Source organism: Felis catus, chromosome B1, assembly GCF_018350175.1.
Source record: "Felis catus isolate Fca126 chromosome B1, F.catus_Fca126_mat1.0, whole genome shotgun sequence".
NCBI classification, from domain to species: Eukaryota; Metazoa; Chordata; class Mammalia; order Carnivora; family Felidae; genus Felis; species Felis catus.
The window spans coordinates 80,551,975-80,567,645 of NC_058371.1; the positions used below are offsets into that span (position 1 = coordinate 80,551,975).

The 15,671-nt window shown below is 45.2% G+C and overlaps 1 protein-coding gene across 1 annotated transcript; it reads right to left on the reverse strand.

The window, feature by feature from the left end:
• Positions 1 to 2,226: 2,226 nt before the first annotated feature.
• On the reverse strand, positions 2,227 to 5,920 carry POU4F2 (POU class 4 homeobox 2). The gene is made up of 2 exons (XM_011281629.4): positions 5,377 to 5,920; positions 2,227 to 4,913 (listed from the first exon to the last, which is right to left on the reverse strand). Exons 1-2 carry the CDS (start codon positions 5,659 to 5,661, stop codon positions 3,972 to 3,974), a joined length of 1,227 nt encoding a protein of 408 aa, XP_011279931.1. The 5' UTR covers positions 5,662 to 5,920; the 3' UTR covers positions 2,227 to 3,971.
• Positions 5,921 to 15,671: the final 9,751 nt, after the last annotated feature.

Sequence of the window (15,671 nt, forward strand, 5' to 3'; positions counted from 1 at the left end):
TATACAGGATTCATTCTGCTCTTACCTTTAATTTCTTTTTTAAGACCAATCCTCTTTTCTCCAAATCTTTTTGGTTTGTTTTGATATGTCTCTGCAGCTCTCATTAATAAAAACTTTTAGAGTATATTTACTTTTTTTTTTAATTCTGATTTTCCCATAAAACAAACAACAGTTAAGTAGGGTTAAACAATGGATATAATTTCCATCTTGTAGACAAGAGGGGTTCTTTTACCCTTGTAATAACACTGAGAAGATATATTTAAAACTGTGGTACAGTGTTCAAAGTGTAGGAGCTTGGGAGACAAAAAACACACTTGGTGAATGGGGGGGGGGGATATAGGCCTTCACTCTCAACTGTCAAGGTAAATTGAGTTGCTGTTATGTCATTTTTGTCATAAAAATCTTGGGCAAACATGCATACGTGAAAGCTATCATGTACTTCAAACGTACCAAAAGAAGCCTATTTTGTTTATCTTCAATATATTTCTCAATTTCTACTACTTTTACAGGATCTCTCTCCTCGTTTAAAGATGTCATATTTGTAGAAAGAAAACACTAGCACACAGGTCTGTCTTTCCTCTAATGGACTCCCCTTTCTCTTAACGAATATATCCTAGACTCTTAGATAACAACCACATATGGGAAGAAGGAGGTGTTATTTATTGAAGAGAACTTTAAGCCCAGATCAGCAAGCCTGGTTTGCTACATCCTCAAGCCATTTAATTCATTTTCTCCACTCTGGAAAAAGTAACTAGCAGAAAGTTCTCCAGCTGGCTGACAATGCTTGGTCAAACCCGTGTTGGAGTAGGACTGTGATGTGGTTACTATCCGTGGTGCTGAAACCAGGACCTAGCGTACTGTGATTAGGGGCTGGCTATTTGAAAAGACTTTTCAAGAAAACTGAGTCTTAGAAGGTAAAACAGAAGAAGGGACTTTCAACCTCCAAAATTTAAGAATAAAATTAAACCATCAGTATCACTATATCTGGATTCACAATTCTTTCTTTTAAGTTCCTACAACTTTGAAATATTTCCTTAAGCATCTATATATCTCATTGTTTCTAAATGGACACATAGATTTTGTCTCTTCTGGTTTCTTCTTTAAGTTGAAGAAAAGTAAGTCCCTTCACTTATTACCCATTAACTGTCACGGTTCTTTTTGTTACATCTGAAAATCACAATGTTCTTTAACAACATTTAATCGCAACTTGAGCCACTGTAACAATTTTCATGGACTCCTGGGACATTTCCTAAACTCATTCACAAAATAAGAAACACCCCAAAGCAGTTCCATATTAGGTCACCGCTCAGGGCAGCAGAATTTCCCCTAAAGGATCACCTGGTTCCTTCCTCTTTTTGGACCTATAGATTAGTAAGGTGCTCTTCTCATCATTAATAATGTAAATGTCTAAACCAGAGGTTTCCTGGGGAAAAAAAAACTTTGGAAACCTAATATGTTGCTTAAAATGGATCAGGAGGTACCTTTAAACTAGGATCAAAAAAGGAGAAAAGTCTGTATATCGAAGGGCAGAATTTCTTTGTGCAAGACCACCATTAGACTTTCACCAACTCTGGTGTTTGAGTGAGTGATAGGAAGGGGGCAAAAATCAACTCCTTCTAACCACCCAGGATTTCTTCCTCAACCCACTCTGCCTATTGCAGAATGTAAGTTTTTGTAAAGATCATGGAAATGAAGGGAGAGAGAGATGTACTTTTGCTTCATAACTCAGTAACCTAGGTGCTTCCTGCTCTGGTTGGGGCATTGCCCTCCAGGAGCAGTGACTGAACTGAGAAGTATGGTGGGCAAGCCCTTAGGCCTCAACCGGGGTATCCTACTCCCAGAAACAGGCCTGGACTCTTGCCACACCCAGGCTCCCAGTACTGGCTGAAAACTAAACTGAGTTCCTTTCTTCCTTCTTCCCAGGTAGTACCTCTGTTCATAAAGATTCTCTTTGCAGAATTATTGCAGATCTGGAGAAAAGACTCCAAGGGAGATATTGGAGCCAAATATCACAACCTCATCTAGACAGAGAAGCAATGCACCCTGTGAGATGAGCTCTGGCTATTAGAAGACAATTATAAACGCTGTTCTTTTATACTTTCCTAGAGAAACACCCCCTTTTAAATCCAAATCAGACTATAACAACCACTCTAAAATGAACCATTAAAATGTTTCTGCTTTAAAAAACTATCAAAATAATTTCCATGTAAATGATTGAAAACAACATCACATTTTAAAAGCCATTTAATTTTAATAGTATATTTTAATGAAAAAAGCAGCATACTTTGCCAATAAAACATTAAAATCATCTTTTCAATGAAAGACAATCAAACAACACCAAAAATAACTTAATACATTACCATAGTAAATAAACCATCTATTAACAAACAAAACAAAACAAAAACAAGAAACCAGGTCATATACAGAACTCAAGACTTCAGAGAGCCTCAAATGGAACAGCAATACAGCAAAATTTGTAAGAATATATCTATATGTGCATCATTTTGAATGGGATATTTACAATAGATAAGGTACCAATCACCATGTACCTAATTATTTTTTGTTCCAAAAGAATTCTACCAAACAATGTGAATTTACAAGCAGTGCACTGTCTTTCTTATAGTTTAAATTAGTTTTTCTACAAACAAACCTCCAAAAGGAAAAACCGAAGGATTCTTGTAAATGTTAAAATGTAGTCAACAAAGCAATTGAAAACAAGAAGATTGAGATACCTTGGTGAAATCGTAGAATCTGGAAGGGCAAACACCAAGTGAACAAATGCACCTAAAGCTAGAAAATGATGCATCATAGTCATGCTTCCAACTGCTTCACTTCTTCTCTTCCATTAGAGGTGTGTGTGTGTGTGTGTGTGTGTGTGTGTGTGTGTGTGTAAGGGTGAGTGAGAGCGCGCGTGTGTAGTGGGGACAATGTGGGAATCCCCATTAAATATGTAACGAAGTAAACAATACTTTGGACAGTGAATCAAGTCTACACGATTAAGACATCCATTACTGAGTGTCGACTCACAAACCAGAACACTACCAGTAAAAACAAAGGAAAAACAATCTTCATTCAGAGTGAGAATATACAAATGGGCCAAAAGGAACACAGTATAAGAGGAAAGCCATAAAAATTCAGTAAACTCATCAAACATAAAATTGTTTAACTCCACGAGCCATACGTTTCCCCCATTTTTAGACTAAATAAGTTTAATTAATTAGAATGTGCACAAATTAAGTTGCTAGAGAGATAAATTAATAATTTACAGAGGGTTGTTCGGCAATAATCTAATAATAGCTTTCAAGATCAGTGAACACAGCAGGCGCAACTCCTTTCTTAAGCATTAACACTTTAGAGAAGGAAGAAGGGGGTAAGAACCACAATAAAAATATATATATAATATACAGTGTAAATGCAGAAAATCTGCCATCTTTTTTAAAATTCAAAATACTTTAGAGATGTCTCTATCACATTAAGCATCAACTCTAGTTTAAAGTTTCAGTCCTGAATCGATTTCTATTTCTGAAAAATAGCTGCAAAGTGTACTTTTAAACTTGAACAAGGGTGATGTCTTTAGGAATAAAAACAAATCTTACTTGATCATTTTGGGGGCCTTTTTAAAACGCTGTCTCGTCTGCCTTCCTGCAAACAGCCAGCTCCAGACTTCCTGTGAAGAAGCCGAGGTGCCTTTTCCGGATGGGGTGGGGTTAAAAGGAATAACTTTGCTACAACTTGACAAATCCCTTCTTTTGTTTTGTTTTGTTTTTCCTTGAGAAATCGTTTCACATTCTCACTGGGTTTGGGCTCATTTGCTCGCTCCTTTGCTCGCTCTCCAATCCTCGCTTTCTCCGGATTCACATTTACTGGAATTGTTTCTGGTAGCCAAAAGTGGAAAGAAAAGAGGCAGGAGAGAGAGAGGGAGGGAAAAGAGGGGACGAGGAGGGGATGTCCCTGGAGAGGCCAAGGGTCTCCTAAATGCCCGCAGAATATTTCATTCTTTTCTGTTTCTGCCTCTGGTTGCAGAACCAGACGCGCACCACGTTTTTCTTAAGGTCCAGCTTCTCCGCGATGGCGGCGATCTTCTCGGAGGAGGGCCGCGGCTGGATGGCGAAGTAGGCTTCAAGAGAACGTTTCTCTGGGGCAGCGATAGACGTGCGCTTGCGCTTCTTCTCCGCGCCGTTGAAGAGCTCCGGCTTGGTGAGCTTCTCTCGGTGGGACTTCTCGGCCTCTTCGAGCCACGCTTGCAGGATGGGTTTGAGCGCAATCATATTGTTGTGCGACAACGTAAGGGATTCGAACCTGCAGATGGTGCTCTGGCTAAGCGAGCCCACACCAGGGATCTTGAGGTTGGCCAGTGCGGAGCCCACATCGGCCTGGGTCACCCCCAGCTTGATGCGTCGCTGCTTGAAGCGCTCGGCGAATGCCTCCAGGTCCCGGGGGTCGGCGTCCACGTCGCTCATGCAGCCCATGTGTGAGGGCAGCCCATGCGCGTGGGCCATGCTGAGCGCTGCTTGGTGCATGGGGTTCATGGTAGCCATGTGCGGTGCATGAGTTGGCGTGGACACTACGGCGCCGTCGGGGCCAGCCATGGCACCCAGGGCCAGACCGGGACTCAGGTGCTCCAGCAGCTCGCCCTCCAGCGCCTGATGCGGCTGATGGTGGTGGTGGTGATGATGGTGGTGGTGGTGATGCGTGCCCGCCAGTGCGGACGGGTGCGAGATGGGCACCGACGAAGAAGAGGCAGCCGAAGTGCACGGGATGGTGTTCATGGTGTGGTAGGTAGCGTCCGGCTTGAAGGGGCTGTGGTGGGGCGGGTGGTGATGGTGGCTCTTGCTCTGGGAGACGATGTCCACGGCCGCCAGAGCTTCGGCGCGGGCCAGCAGACTCTCATCCAGCCCGCCGAATATATTGCTCTGCAATTGCAAGTAAAAGGCACACATTACGCTCAGCAGGGAATTGTGCGCACTCTCCCCGGAAGCCCCGGCACAGCGCTCGACAACACCGCCGCGCCTACAACATTCCCAGAACGTTAAAATAATAATAATAATAATAATAATAATAATAATAATAATAATAATAATCCTGAATGTAGCAGGTGAGGCGGAGAGGAGGGAAGCCACTGAGAGAAACCGTGAGTGCACGAGGAGGAGGAAAGTGAGCCTGCAAACACAACACAACACAACACGCGCACAGGCAACATCCCAGGTCATAAAAATTAATATGAAAGAAAAGGCCCGCTGAATACATAAGAGAGAGAGGGGGGAAATTGGTTGGAGGTGTGGGGTGATTTGCTGTGCAGACATGAAAAAAACATCAAGCAGATAAAGGGGGCTGTCAAAATGTGCCTTTAAGCGGTGATTATGCAGAAATACGCACCGGTGGGGTTGGAAGACACGCTCTCCGCATCGCCTCGGAGCCCCCGCCGCTGCTGCCGCTGCTGCCACTGCTACTGGAGCTGCTGCTACGGCCTCCACCGCCCCCGCCACTGCCACCACCGCCGCCAGCATTGCTCGAGCTGCTAGGGGAGCTAGCGGAGGGCGCCGCGGGCGCGGAGGACCCGGGCGAGGCGCTGTGCAGTGCCGAGTACTTGGGCTCCACGTGCAGGCTGCCGCCGTGCGGCATGCTGAACGCCTGCTTGCTGTTCAGGGACATCATCATCATCTTCCCGGTCCGCCCGGGCGCTCGTCCGTAGCGCACGCACTGACCCCGTCTGCCAGGACCCTCTTGAGAAGTGCTGGGAGAGCGCAGGAGCAGCGAAGGGCAGTGCAAAGTTGCGCTCTCCCGCCGCCGCTCCCAGCTCTGCGCGCCTTGCCCGGACTACGAGCTCCTCCTCTGGCTCCGCTGTCAGTCTTAGGGGTTTCTGGGCTCCGCTTAGAGCTGGCTGCAGACCTGGGCGCCCGAAACTGCCCCCGCGCCTCGCGGCCGCCGAGTTATACTCCCCTCTCCCCGCGCCTGCCCCCTACCCCCCGCCCTCTCTCCCTCCCTCCCGCGCGCCTCCGCCCTCCCTGCCAGGAAGCGCGGTTTCTCCAGCTCGGATTCTAGCGTCGCCCCTTCCCTCTTTGCTCCCTACAGAGTAGGGTCCGAGGAGCTCTCTCGACCCCCGCCTCCCGCTCCCCCGCCGCGCCCTCCACCTCCCCTTCCGGCCCCCGCCCGCACGTTTTTGCCGCCGCCCCTTCCCGGCGCCCCGCAGCTCTCACTTACTTTGGACCCCAACCCCACCCCACTGGCCAGGTCTGTGTTCCAGTAGCCAGGCAGTTCTAAGAGCCGGCCTCCAGCCCCTCCTGCTTTTTCCGCTTAGTCTCCACCAAGCCGGGAAAAGAAAGTCCTAAATAAAGTTGCGGGCCAAGCCAGCCTTGGGTAGGTTTTTTCCCCCCAGACTACTAGGAACGCCTCTTACCTGGCAGTTTCTCCCCTCTACGTCCTGCTTACCGCTAAGTTCCAGGCCTCAGCCCCCACTCGGCCCGCCCCTCCCCGCAGCTCAGGTGACCCCGGCCTCTGACTCCTGGCGGAAGGAGAAGAAGCGGGCGCGGGAGAACCAGCTCCTCCGCGCTGGTCTGCGCTTCCGCTTGGTGCACGCGGCAGTTGGCGCTTAGCGTTGCGCCCCCTCGGCCCGGCGGGTGCCTGGTGCCGAAGAGACATGGGGTCGACCGGGCTGCAGGGCTTTCTCTCACTCGGTTTCTCGCAGCTCTCAGCGGATTGGACGGCCGTGGAGCCAGCTCCGGTCGCCTTTGCGCATGCGACTCCTCCCCCCCCCCCCCGCGCTACCCTGTCTACTGCCCCCCCCAACGGACACACACACACACACACACACACACACACACACACCTCCTCCCTCTTTTCTCTTCCTCCCGATCTTCCTCCTTTTCCTCTCTGTATCCAAGTTCAGTGTGAGTTGGGTCTTGGGTGGATCCACTGGCAAATCCAGCCACTGGATTTATTATTCTTCATTAGCCACAATCAAAAGAGGAAGGGGCAACTGATGGAGGGAGCGGCAGGGCCAGAGATCACAGAGCGCATGTGCTGCTTAACCCCCCCCCTCCGCCCCAGCACACACACACACACACACACGCGCGCGCGCGCGCGCGCGCGCGTGCCCTTAGGGGTTGGCACAAACCCCACTTGTCTTCATTTCCACAACCACTGGGCTCAGAGAACCTATTTTTAGCCAACACTTTGCTCGCAGTTTTGTCCCGGTGCAGACCACTTTTCTTAGAAGTGGACACACACTTAGTTCCAATCGTAAAAATAGGAGACAGTCTTACACACACACACACACACACACACACACACACACACACACACTCCGCCTTCCTCTCCTCCCGCTTCGATCTTCTACTTCCCTCGACGTTAGGGGCGGCTGTCACCTCCCCAGAGCGCAGAAGGAGCGGAGTATAGGCGAGGGTGAGAAGGCCCTGAGACCTGGACGCTGGAGTCCGCGGGTGGCCTGACCCGGACTGGGGTGACTGGGAGCAGGTGCAGGCACACGGTGCCTGGGGAAAGCGAGCAGGTGCGAGAGCAGGCGGCAGGCCTGAGAGGCGCTGGCTCGCGCTGGGACAAAACAGAGTGGAAAGGAGTATGGCGAAGGGGGGGCTTCGAATGGTCAGCGCCCGGAAGCCCCGCGGCGGCAGAGAGTATGGGCCTGCCGGTTCACCCATGACCTCACCAGAGCTGGACAGCAGGTTCAAGTCGGGAGCTCAGAGCCCGCGAGTCGCCAAGAGTACTGGGGAAGCGGCAACAAACGGCGGGCGACGGGTTCTGTCCATGGTCCTTAACCCCTTGCGCTTTCCTGCGCTATCCTTGGACATGTCTTTCTCTTCTCCTATGTGGAGGAAAATACTAAATAGTGGCTGAAGGGGATTCCTACCAGCACTGTTCCTGAGCATGAGACCAGATAAGTCTAGGCACGAGACTGGACAGGGGGTGTTGACATGAATGAATGTGGCTTGCACCGGACGGTTCAAGTAAATGCTTAGGTGTTTAATTTCCACCTCTGCAACAGCCACGGTAATTTTCAAAGAAATAAAAAAAATGACATTGTACAGCTCTCACTGTCTCAAGCTTCGAGAAATGAAATAAATCAAAGTTAAAAGCTTGAGTATCATTTAATTATAGTGCGAATAGCGCTTTGAAAGAAGTAGAACAACATCTCTAAACAAATTATGACTGGGCCAGGAAGGAATTATTAGATTGAAATTTCATTTAGGCTCGGGAGACACCGCGCTTCACTGTGTAATCTGCTATGCCTCATCTGATTTGTATGCTTAATTCAGCTTGACGAATTTATTAGTTTTCATAATAGTGAAAAAATTGAGCAGCACTATGGGCTAATGCATTGTATGTACTATAAATTGTATGTCTTCGTGGAAAGGCTGAAGTCTATAGAAATCTTTTATTAATGTTGGTATAGGAGGGAGAATTTTCGTGGAAGACCTGGAGAGGTTCACGCCAAACTCCACTGTTGTGTCTCACTGGTCCATTAACACATCGTCATACTAATTAGACTACTTCATCAATGATATAATTTCAAACTTCAAATTATGTTCTAATTAACAAGGGTTGTCCAATTTGCTTAATCTTCAAAAGGGTTTGGATGGCCTAATTAGTATAAACTGTTGAGCATCTCTAAAGCATAATAAAAATATTAAATAAATTAAAATATTTTGGGGTATGTTTTCTGTCAGTACTATGTAAGGGGCAAAGGGTTAGAGTGAATGTGGAGGAAGAAAATAACTATAAGACAAATGTTCGCATCTACCTAGTTCCCCCAGATTATAATACCAAGTGAAACACACAAGAAACTTTTGGGTATTGCACCTCCTAAACAGTGTGTTTATGTGTTTAAATAAAGGCATAAGAATATCAAGGAGAAAAATCACATGGGAAAAAAATTCTTCTCTTTCATTAGGTGCCTAATTAGATGTAAAGTGAAAAGCAACCCTGAGGAGGTCCCCAAGCATTATTGTGGCAACAGTCTGCTGAACTTGGATTGCAAAATCAAATATTTGGGGATGTTTTGAACCTCTTCCTGTCCCCTCCCCCTTCATTGAGCTTAATTACTTGCAATAGTTGTTTTAATGTATGTTGTCACCTGGGAGTATTGAGAAATGCATATCGTTAATATGAATTAATCTTGATTTTAATGGCAACTGACAACTGATCTCCAAAATGCTAAACACTTGTCACCACTTCATATGGTAAATAAGGTAGTATAATAAATTCATGAAGTAAAGAGGGCACTGTTGAAGTGACTGGACAAACTTTGTTTGATATGGAATTGATCAGCTAAAACTATTTTAAACAGGAGAACTCCTGAAAGAATATTGTCCTGATGGCTAAAATCCATATATCATTAAATTAATTTAATATAACTTTTTTTTAATCTCTCAGAGATTTCCCAGCGATATGTCTAATTCCAGACAGGGGGGAGAAAAGGAAGCTCTTTATTCTAACTGCCAAGTTGAGATAAATTAGCATGTAGTTGAGTAATTTGAGCTTATTTACCTGTATTCCATTACCTCTAGAAAACACATGCAGGTCGAAGCAGAGTAAGATTTCTCCTTTTCCCACTCCAAGTGAAAAATGAACAGCAGTGATTGTGTTGCAATAGAGAGAAAATGCAATTCTTCCTTAATCACCACGACTTGCAATCTTGTGATCTTTCCTTCCAGGAGCATCCAGAACACGAACGTCTTAGCAATATCAATAAAACCCATTTTGGTTTTGCCCACAGGCATTGCTGCAAAGTGCTCCAGTGAGTGTGGAAGCTGCTCTCGGAGAAAGAAAGACTTCAGCCCTCCAGGTAGGGGAGGCCATCTAAACAACTGGAAAGTTGGGGATAGACCCAAGGGGGTGTGAGCGAATGGCCCAATATCCAAAATCTGCTTCATATGACCTCAAAATACACTTTTATGCCCAAGCACCTGTCTGTGCTGGTGCCTCTGCACACCTACAAATCTACCTAGTAAACTGAAAACAGAAAAGTGATTTTGTTTTAAGAAAAGAAATGAAAAAATGAATCAAATGTGTGACTGTATGAGGAAAGCCTTTCTTCTCGCCAAGTCTCTTTGTTTGACAATAGCTTCTGTCCCATACGCTTCCAGATGCGGACAGATGTGACCAGCTTCTTCTCTCCCCGCGGGGCAGTCGTCGCTTGAGGTTCCACCCAAGCTCCCTGGCAGCGGGGTCCCTGCAGTAGGAGCCCTCCCCCCACCCACTAAATCGGCCGGTAGCCATCCCGAGGGGAGAAATCACTGTCTCCTCCCCTGTATCTGGGTCCTAATTTACTATTAAAATTTTAAGCTGTGCATTCATATTTTACCGGACCTAATGTGTTTTTATTAAATTTTAATCCAATAAGGGCAGTTTGATTTCTTTGTATTTCACACAGAATTGAGTTGGACTACAGGGAAGATTTCTGAAAGGACAAATCTGACCCTATTCATGCACCATTTCGATTTTAGGTAGACAGGGTGTGGGGGAGGAAAGAAGGAAAGGATAGGTTCCTTCCATGCCAACTCTTCAAGGAAGTCAATCTGCACCTAATTCTGAATGGAATCAGACCTTCTGAGCTCTCTCTGGACTCTGTAGCTTGGGGCGGAAAGATAGGGGGTGATTAAACTCCTACGTGACCTCGCAGTTCCAGGGGAGAAAAAAGGAGAGAAATGTCCCTGAAGCTGAGAGTACTGGGAGCGCCCAGAGAACTGGCCGCGGAGAGTGGCGGGGAAGGAGGGCTCTCCTGGGTTTGTTACGGCCTGAGATAGGAGCTACGCTCAAGGAGTGATGCGTGCGCTTTGTTCAAACACCTTTCCTCTTCCGATCATGTCCACTCTGCTCTTCTGTTTGTCTCTAACTTGCTGTCTCCGCTGGCTCCCCGCGAGCCCCAAGTACCCCTCACTTAGATATTTGAAGGAACCCCTCTTTTGTCCAAAGATGCCTGGCTCCTCTTATGTCCGATGGCATAGCCTCCTCCGAGGGCTTTCCGGGCTAACACTCTCAACCTCCCAATGCAGGCAGTTAGCACGTGTCTCCGGAAACCTCTGCTTCCGGCGCTCCTCTGGCCTTTCTAGATTGAAATTAGGACTTTTGCAATCTTCCAACAGGGCGAAGGGAGGAGGACAAAAGCGAGTGGTTATTGGCGCTTTGGAGGGTGCGCTTTGGGGGAAGGGAGGGACTCGCGCCAGGGCCGGGGGCCTGTAGTCGCCAAACAAGCCACGTGGGGGCTTTCTCTAAGTAATTCTGCACTGAGAAAGGTGGCTGGGCAGGGGACAAGGGATGAGAGGAGGGACAGCAGATAGGAAAGTAACGGTTCCCTCTTTCCCCAGTGAATGGAAAGAAGCGGAGCTCCATTAAATTAAAAAAAAAAAAAAATTAAAAAAAAAATTAAAAAAAAAAAAAAAAAAAGCAGATTGGGAGGAGGGAGACCCGGGAAGCAGCCAGCCCCAGGCCCGCAGGATGCCTGCGAAGCGCCTAGACGCCTTCAGGATTCCGCCTGGTAAGTACGCTTACACTGAATGCGGCCAGGAACCCGCACGTGGGGACAGCTGATTGGACCCTCTAGAGTCGACCAAGCTTTGGAGCCAACACAACAGGCGCCAAGAAATGAAACTGTAGCAGAAGGAAGGATTCAGTCCTCCGTATCCAGCTCCGCACTCCCTAGAGCGCAGGGGCGCGAATTCACACGCTCACGCACGGATACACGCGCCCAGACACGCTCACATACCCACGCACGCAGACACGTGTGTGCTGACACTCGCGCACACTCGGTCACACGCACACATGCTTCTCCCCTCCCCCCGCTGGCGGGCCACTTTCGAGGGAGTTGGGCAGGGGCGAGCGGATCTCCGCGTCGCGTCCACCAGCAACCACTCCTGTCTTCACTTGCCCCAGTGAAACTGTTATTTTTCTTCGCGGTGAATTTCTTTGGCCCGTGTGTTTACCTCTTCCTAAAGTTAAGTCCAGTCACGAAACCAAACTTAAAGCATTGGAACAATCAATGAAGACTTTTGCAACCCATGGCGCCTTGCGCTTCCTGGAACTAAAATAAATGCAAGAAATCGAAACTTAATTACTTGAAAGAAATCCAGAAATCCCTCTGCATAATTTATCCAGTCATTTTTAGTAGCGTTCGTGTTCGGTGCAGTGTATGTGAACTCTATGCTTTTGGCTAAGATCTAGCTCCCTTCCTCGATTCCGTGGGGGTCGCTGCCGCCCCCTCAGCAGGAATTTTGTCCTGCACCGGTCCCCCTTTTCCTCCCACTGCTCGGAACTGATCTCGTAATGTTTCTTTTCAGAAGTCACCAGCTGTAACGGTACAAGAATCCCTGGGGCTGAGGGTTGTGTGTCGTTAAAAAATAAAAAAAATAAAAAAATAAAAAAAACCTCACCCGTTCTCTCTCTCTCTCTTTTTGTTCACTGGGGCTATTATTTGAATTTGTGTGAGATGCTTAATACTAGATCTGAAACCAGACCCTTTCGTAAATACAAACCAGGACCATTCCTCTGAGGGAACAGTGCATCATCAGAAAGGGCTATTCTACTGGTGATGGAAAAATTGATTAAAAAGTAGACTTTTTTTCCTTCTCTCCAGAGAAGTTCTTTTTTTTTTTTTTTTTTCCTTAAGTGTCATTAAGGAAGTGTCATCTTAGGAAGATTCCTAAGGCACAATACTAGAATATTCGTTCTGACTAAACTACTCTTCAAGTTATTTAGATGGACCACAAAACCTGGACACTGGTTTCTTCCTCTAATATCTGTTCCTTTCAAACTTACTCATTTTCTCCTCCCCTTTGGTTTCTATTTGGTAGAGAGTCTTCATATCTACGAAGTGCCAAAAGACCTTCATCTGGTGGCACTAAATAAAATAGTCTTCGAGAGGCTAAAAATCAAATGATTTTGGTACCCATTGTGTTTCTAACACTGGGTACTATTGGGAATTTAGAAATTTGGTGACGACTAATGTTATGGCCAGCGGATTTGCAGAACAGAATAGTCCCTGAAACTATTAGCATGGTGTGGGTGACTCCAGAAAGGCATGCTTTCTCATAGACACCTTATAGGAATCTGAAGTAATGTTATGAAAGAATGAAAAATACATTGGGGAACAGCTTGGAAACTGAAGTACATTTTGATTTAACTCACATTAACAGAAATGTAATGTAAAAGTGAAAGGATCTAACAAAACCATTAATAATTAAAAAATAATTACAGATAGTCTATCCTTACTATTCATAACCACTCAACACTTTAGACAAAGAAAACGGAATACTCTTAATGGGAATGAGATGTGAGCAGACTGCTAATGAGAAGTTAACCAAGGACCGTGCATTTGTCAAAGGTGACGAGTTTCCTTGTTTCCCCCACCTGCATATTTTAATTCTCTCAGAGTTAGCGTGGACCTTCCTCTTCCATCAGCATATATACTGCATGTCAGAGTTTATACAACAGAAATCTCTTGAGCAATAACAATACAGACTTTATCAAATTCTGAAGATCAGGGGCACCAGATGGCTTGTCTATTAACCATCTTCATTGACAAATATTTATAGGTGAATAAGAGATACATGCCTCTGTAATAGATTTTGTTTAGACACTCCCATCCCACAAGGATTTCACAAAACAATGACCCTGTAAAGACAGCAGTTTGGCCCCTGTTCCTTGTGGTCATTAAGAAAAAAAGATTAATCATCCTTTAATGATTCAATGTCAAGCTTTTTCTTGTACTCTTCACCAAAGGAGTTGCATTCCAGAATTTAAAAAAAAAAAAGTGTGAGTGTATTTTTCTGTCACCTAATTGTGTTTATTTTCTTTCCAGTAAGTATTTTTCAATGTCCAAAGTCTTTAGAGCAGATTCTACATATAATCATACAATAAACCTTTAGTCATGCGCTAGGTGCATGATTAAAAAAGACATTGGGAATGAAGATACAGTGACTCCATTCTGATCTTCACTGCATATTCTTCTTTATTTTGCTTGAGAGACGCATGGGACTGCCTCTAGAGTGCTCCGTTGGCGTTTGGAAGCACTGGGAGGAAATCAAAGCAGCCTGGTGGAAAGCAAACTTCACTGCCTCTTTTCAGAGATAAAGGGAAATCTTACAAAAAGAGAGATTTGCAGACCTACAACTGGAATTCAATGAAGTCATGGCTGAGGCATCTGCTGGGAAGCCACCAGGAAGTGGAGACCTACAGCCCATGTCAAATCTTGTGCATCTATAGAATTTGAAGCTTCCTTCCTTCCTTCCCCTTCCCAAATGAATTAGAAACAAAACAACATGCCTTTTGTAGGAAACAGAAAAACCTAAGGAGAAATGCTAATAGATTGAGTGCAAAGATTATAATTACTTCTTAGCTATATAAATATGAGTTAAGCATACAAAACATGTTAGCTTCCTTGTAGGCATCCACTCTCATATTTTTAATGCAGCGGAAGGACATTACAACAACAATGACAACAAACTCACCTTTAAACATTTATCCTTTCTTGGATTTACATATGGACCATGATTTGCCTGTAAATCTCATATACACAAAAGTCTGCAAATCAATGGTAGAATTATACAGTATTTGCACCCACATAGGTGTTGTTATCTCCCTCTTCGTTTCTCTCCTCTTATGTGTGCACACAGATCAAGACATAATTCAACTAACGCGTGTTCTGGAATATGCTATAGCTGTGTGCCTTGACTAGTTTTTCCTGATGTGCGTATAACACATTAAAGAGTCCTTGCATGTGTATTGAAAAGTACTAAACTCTCTTCTCTTCAAAACACAAATGCTATTTAGTTTGCATGTGCTCATTGCACCCCTTTTTTTTTGCCTTTCAAGGGCAAACCCAAAGTAGGCATTATCAACATTGTGCTTATCTGTCATATTCCTATCCTCATATTTCATCAGTTTCTCCTGGTTTCCGTTCACTAGTCTGGACCAGATGATCAGTCATTTATATAGTAACCCTGCTAGGCACCTTGATCTCTTTGCTCCCTTATCTTTCCCATATCAGACTACCTATTTTTCCACTTTGCCTACAGATTGCTGATAAATTTATACTATTAAATAAATATATGTTATTTATATCTGTAATAACTTGGTGCTCAACATCCTTCTCAATCTTCTTGTGTTCCTTCCTCTGCTGCAGTCTGTAAAGTTAAAAACTACATTTCTCAGACTCTCCTATAGTTTGGGTACTGGTTGTAACTGAGAAGCAGGGGCTTGGATCATTTATTCTTTGTTGGTGTGAATCTAAGAAGAGTGGTACTTTATAGCCAACAGTCGTATGCTACAAAAATGGTATATTCCTGAAGTCTGTGCTTTACCAATGTTCTCCTTATTCCCCTCTTTCCTGATTGTGGTAGAGCTCATAGCTTTCCTGGCAAGCTAATGCTGCACTGTGGTTCTGGGAGTCATTCCCAGAAGTTCAGCCTAGAGTTGCCTACTTCAGCCTTTCCAAAGATTTGTAAGCATCTACCTGCATTAAATCTCTCTCTGCTTAAAATAGGTAAAGTACTTTCTGTTGCACCTTGCAACTAAACCCTGACTGATAAGCCAGCCTTAACATTATTCTCTGTATTGCTTGGTATTTGTTTTGCTCAGTTTTAATTGACTCTCCATTTCATTCCCTACAGAATTTATTGCAAACATTTTCTACTTCTGTCTTGACTTGGAACATATAACCT

What these genes read in the sequence shown, in the direction of transcription:
- POU4F2 (XM_011281629.4), bottom strand. Translation starts at nt 5,661, where the DNA reads ATGATGATGATGTCCCTGAACAGCAAGCAGGCGTTCAGCATGCCGCAC. An exon ending in CGTGTCTTCCAACCCCACCG is followed by an intron (nt 4,914 to 5,376) that starts GTGCGTATTTCT and finishes TTGCAATTGCAG; the next exon opens with AGCAATATATTCGGCGGGCT.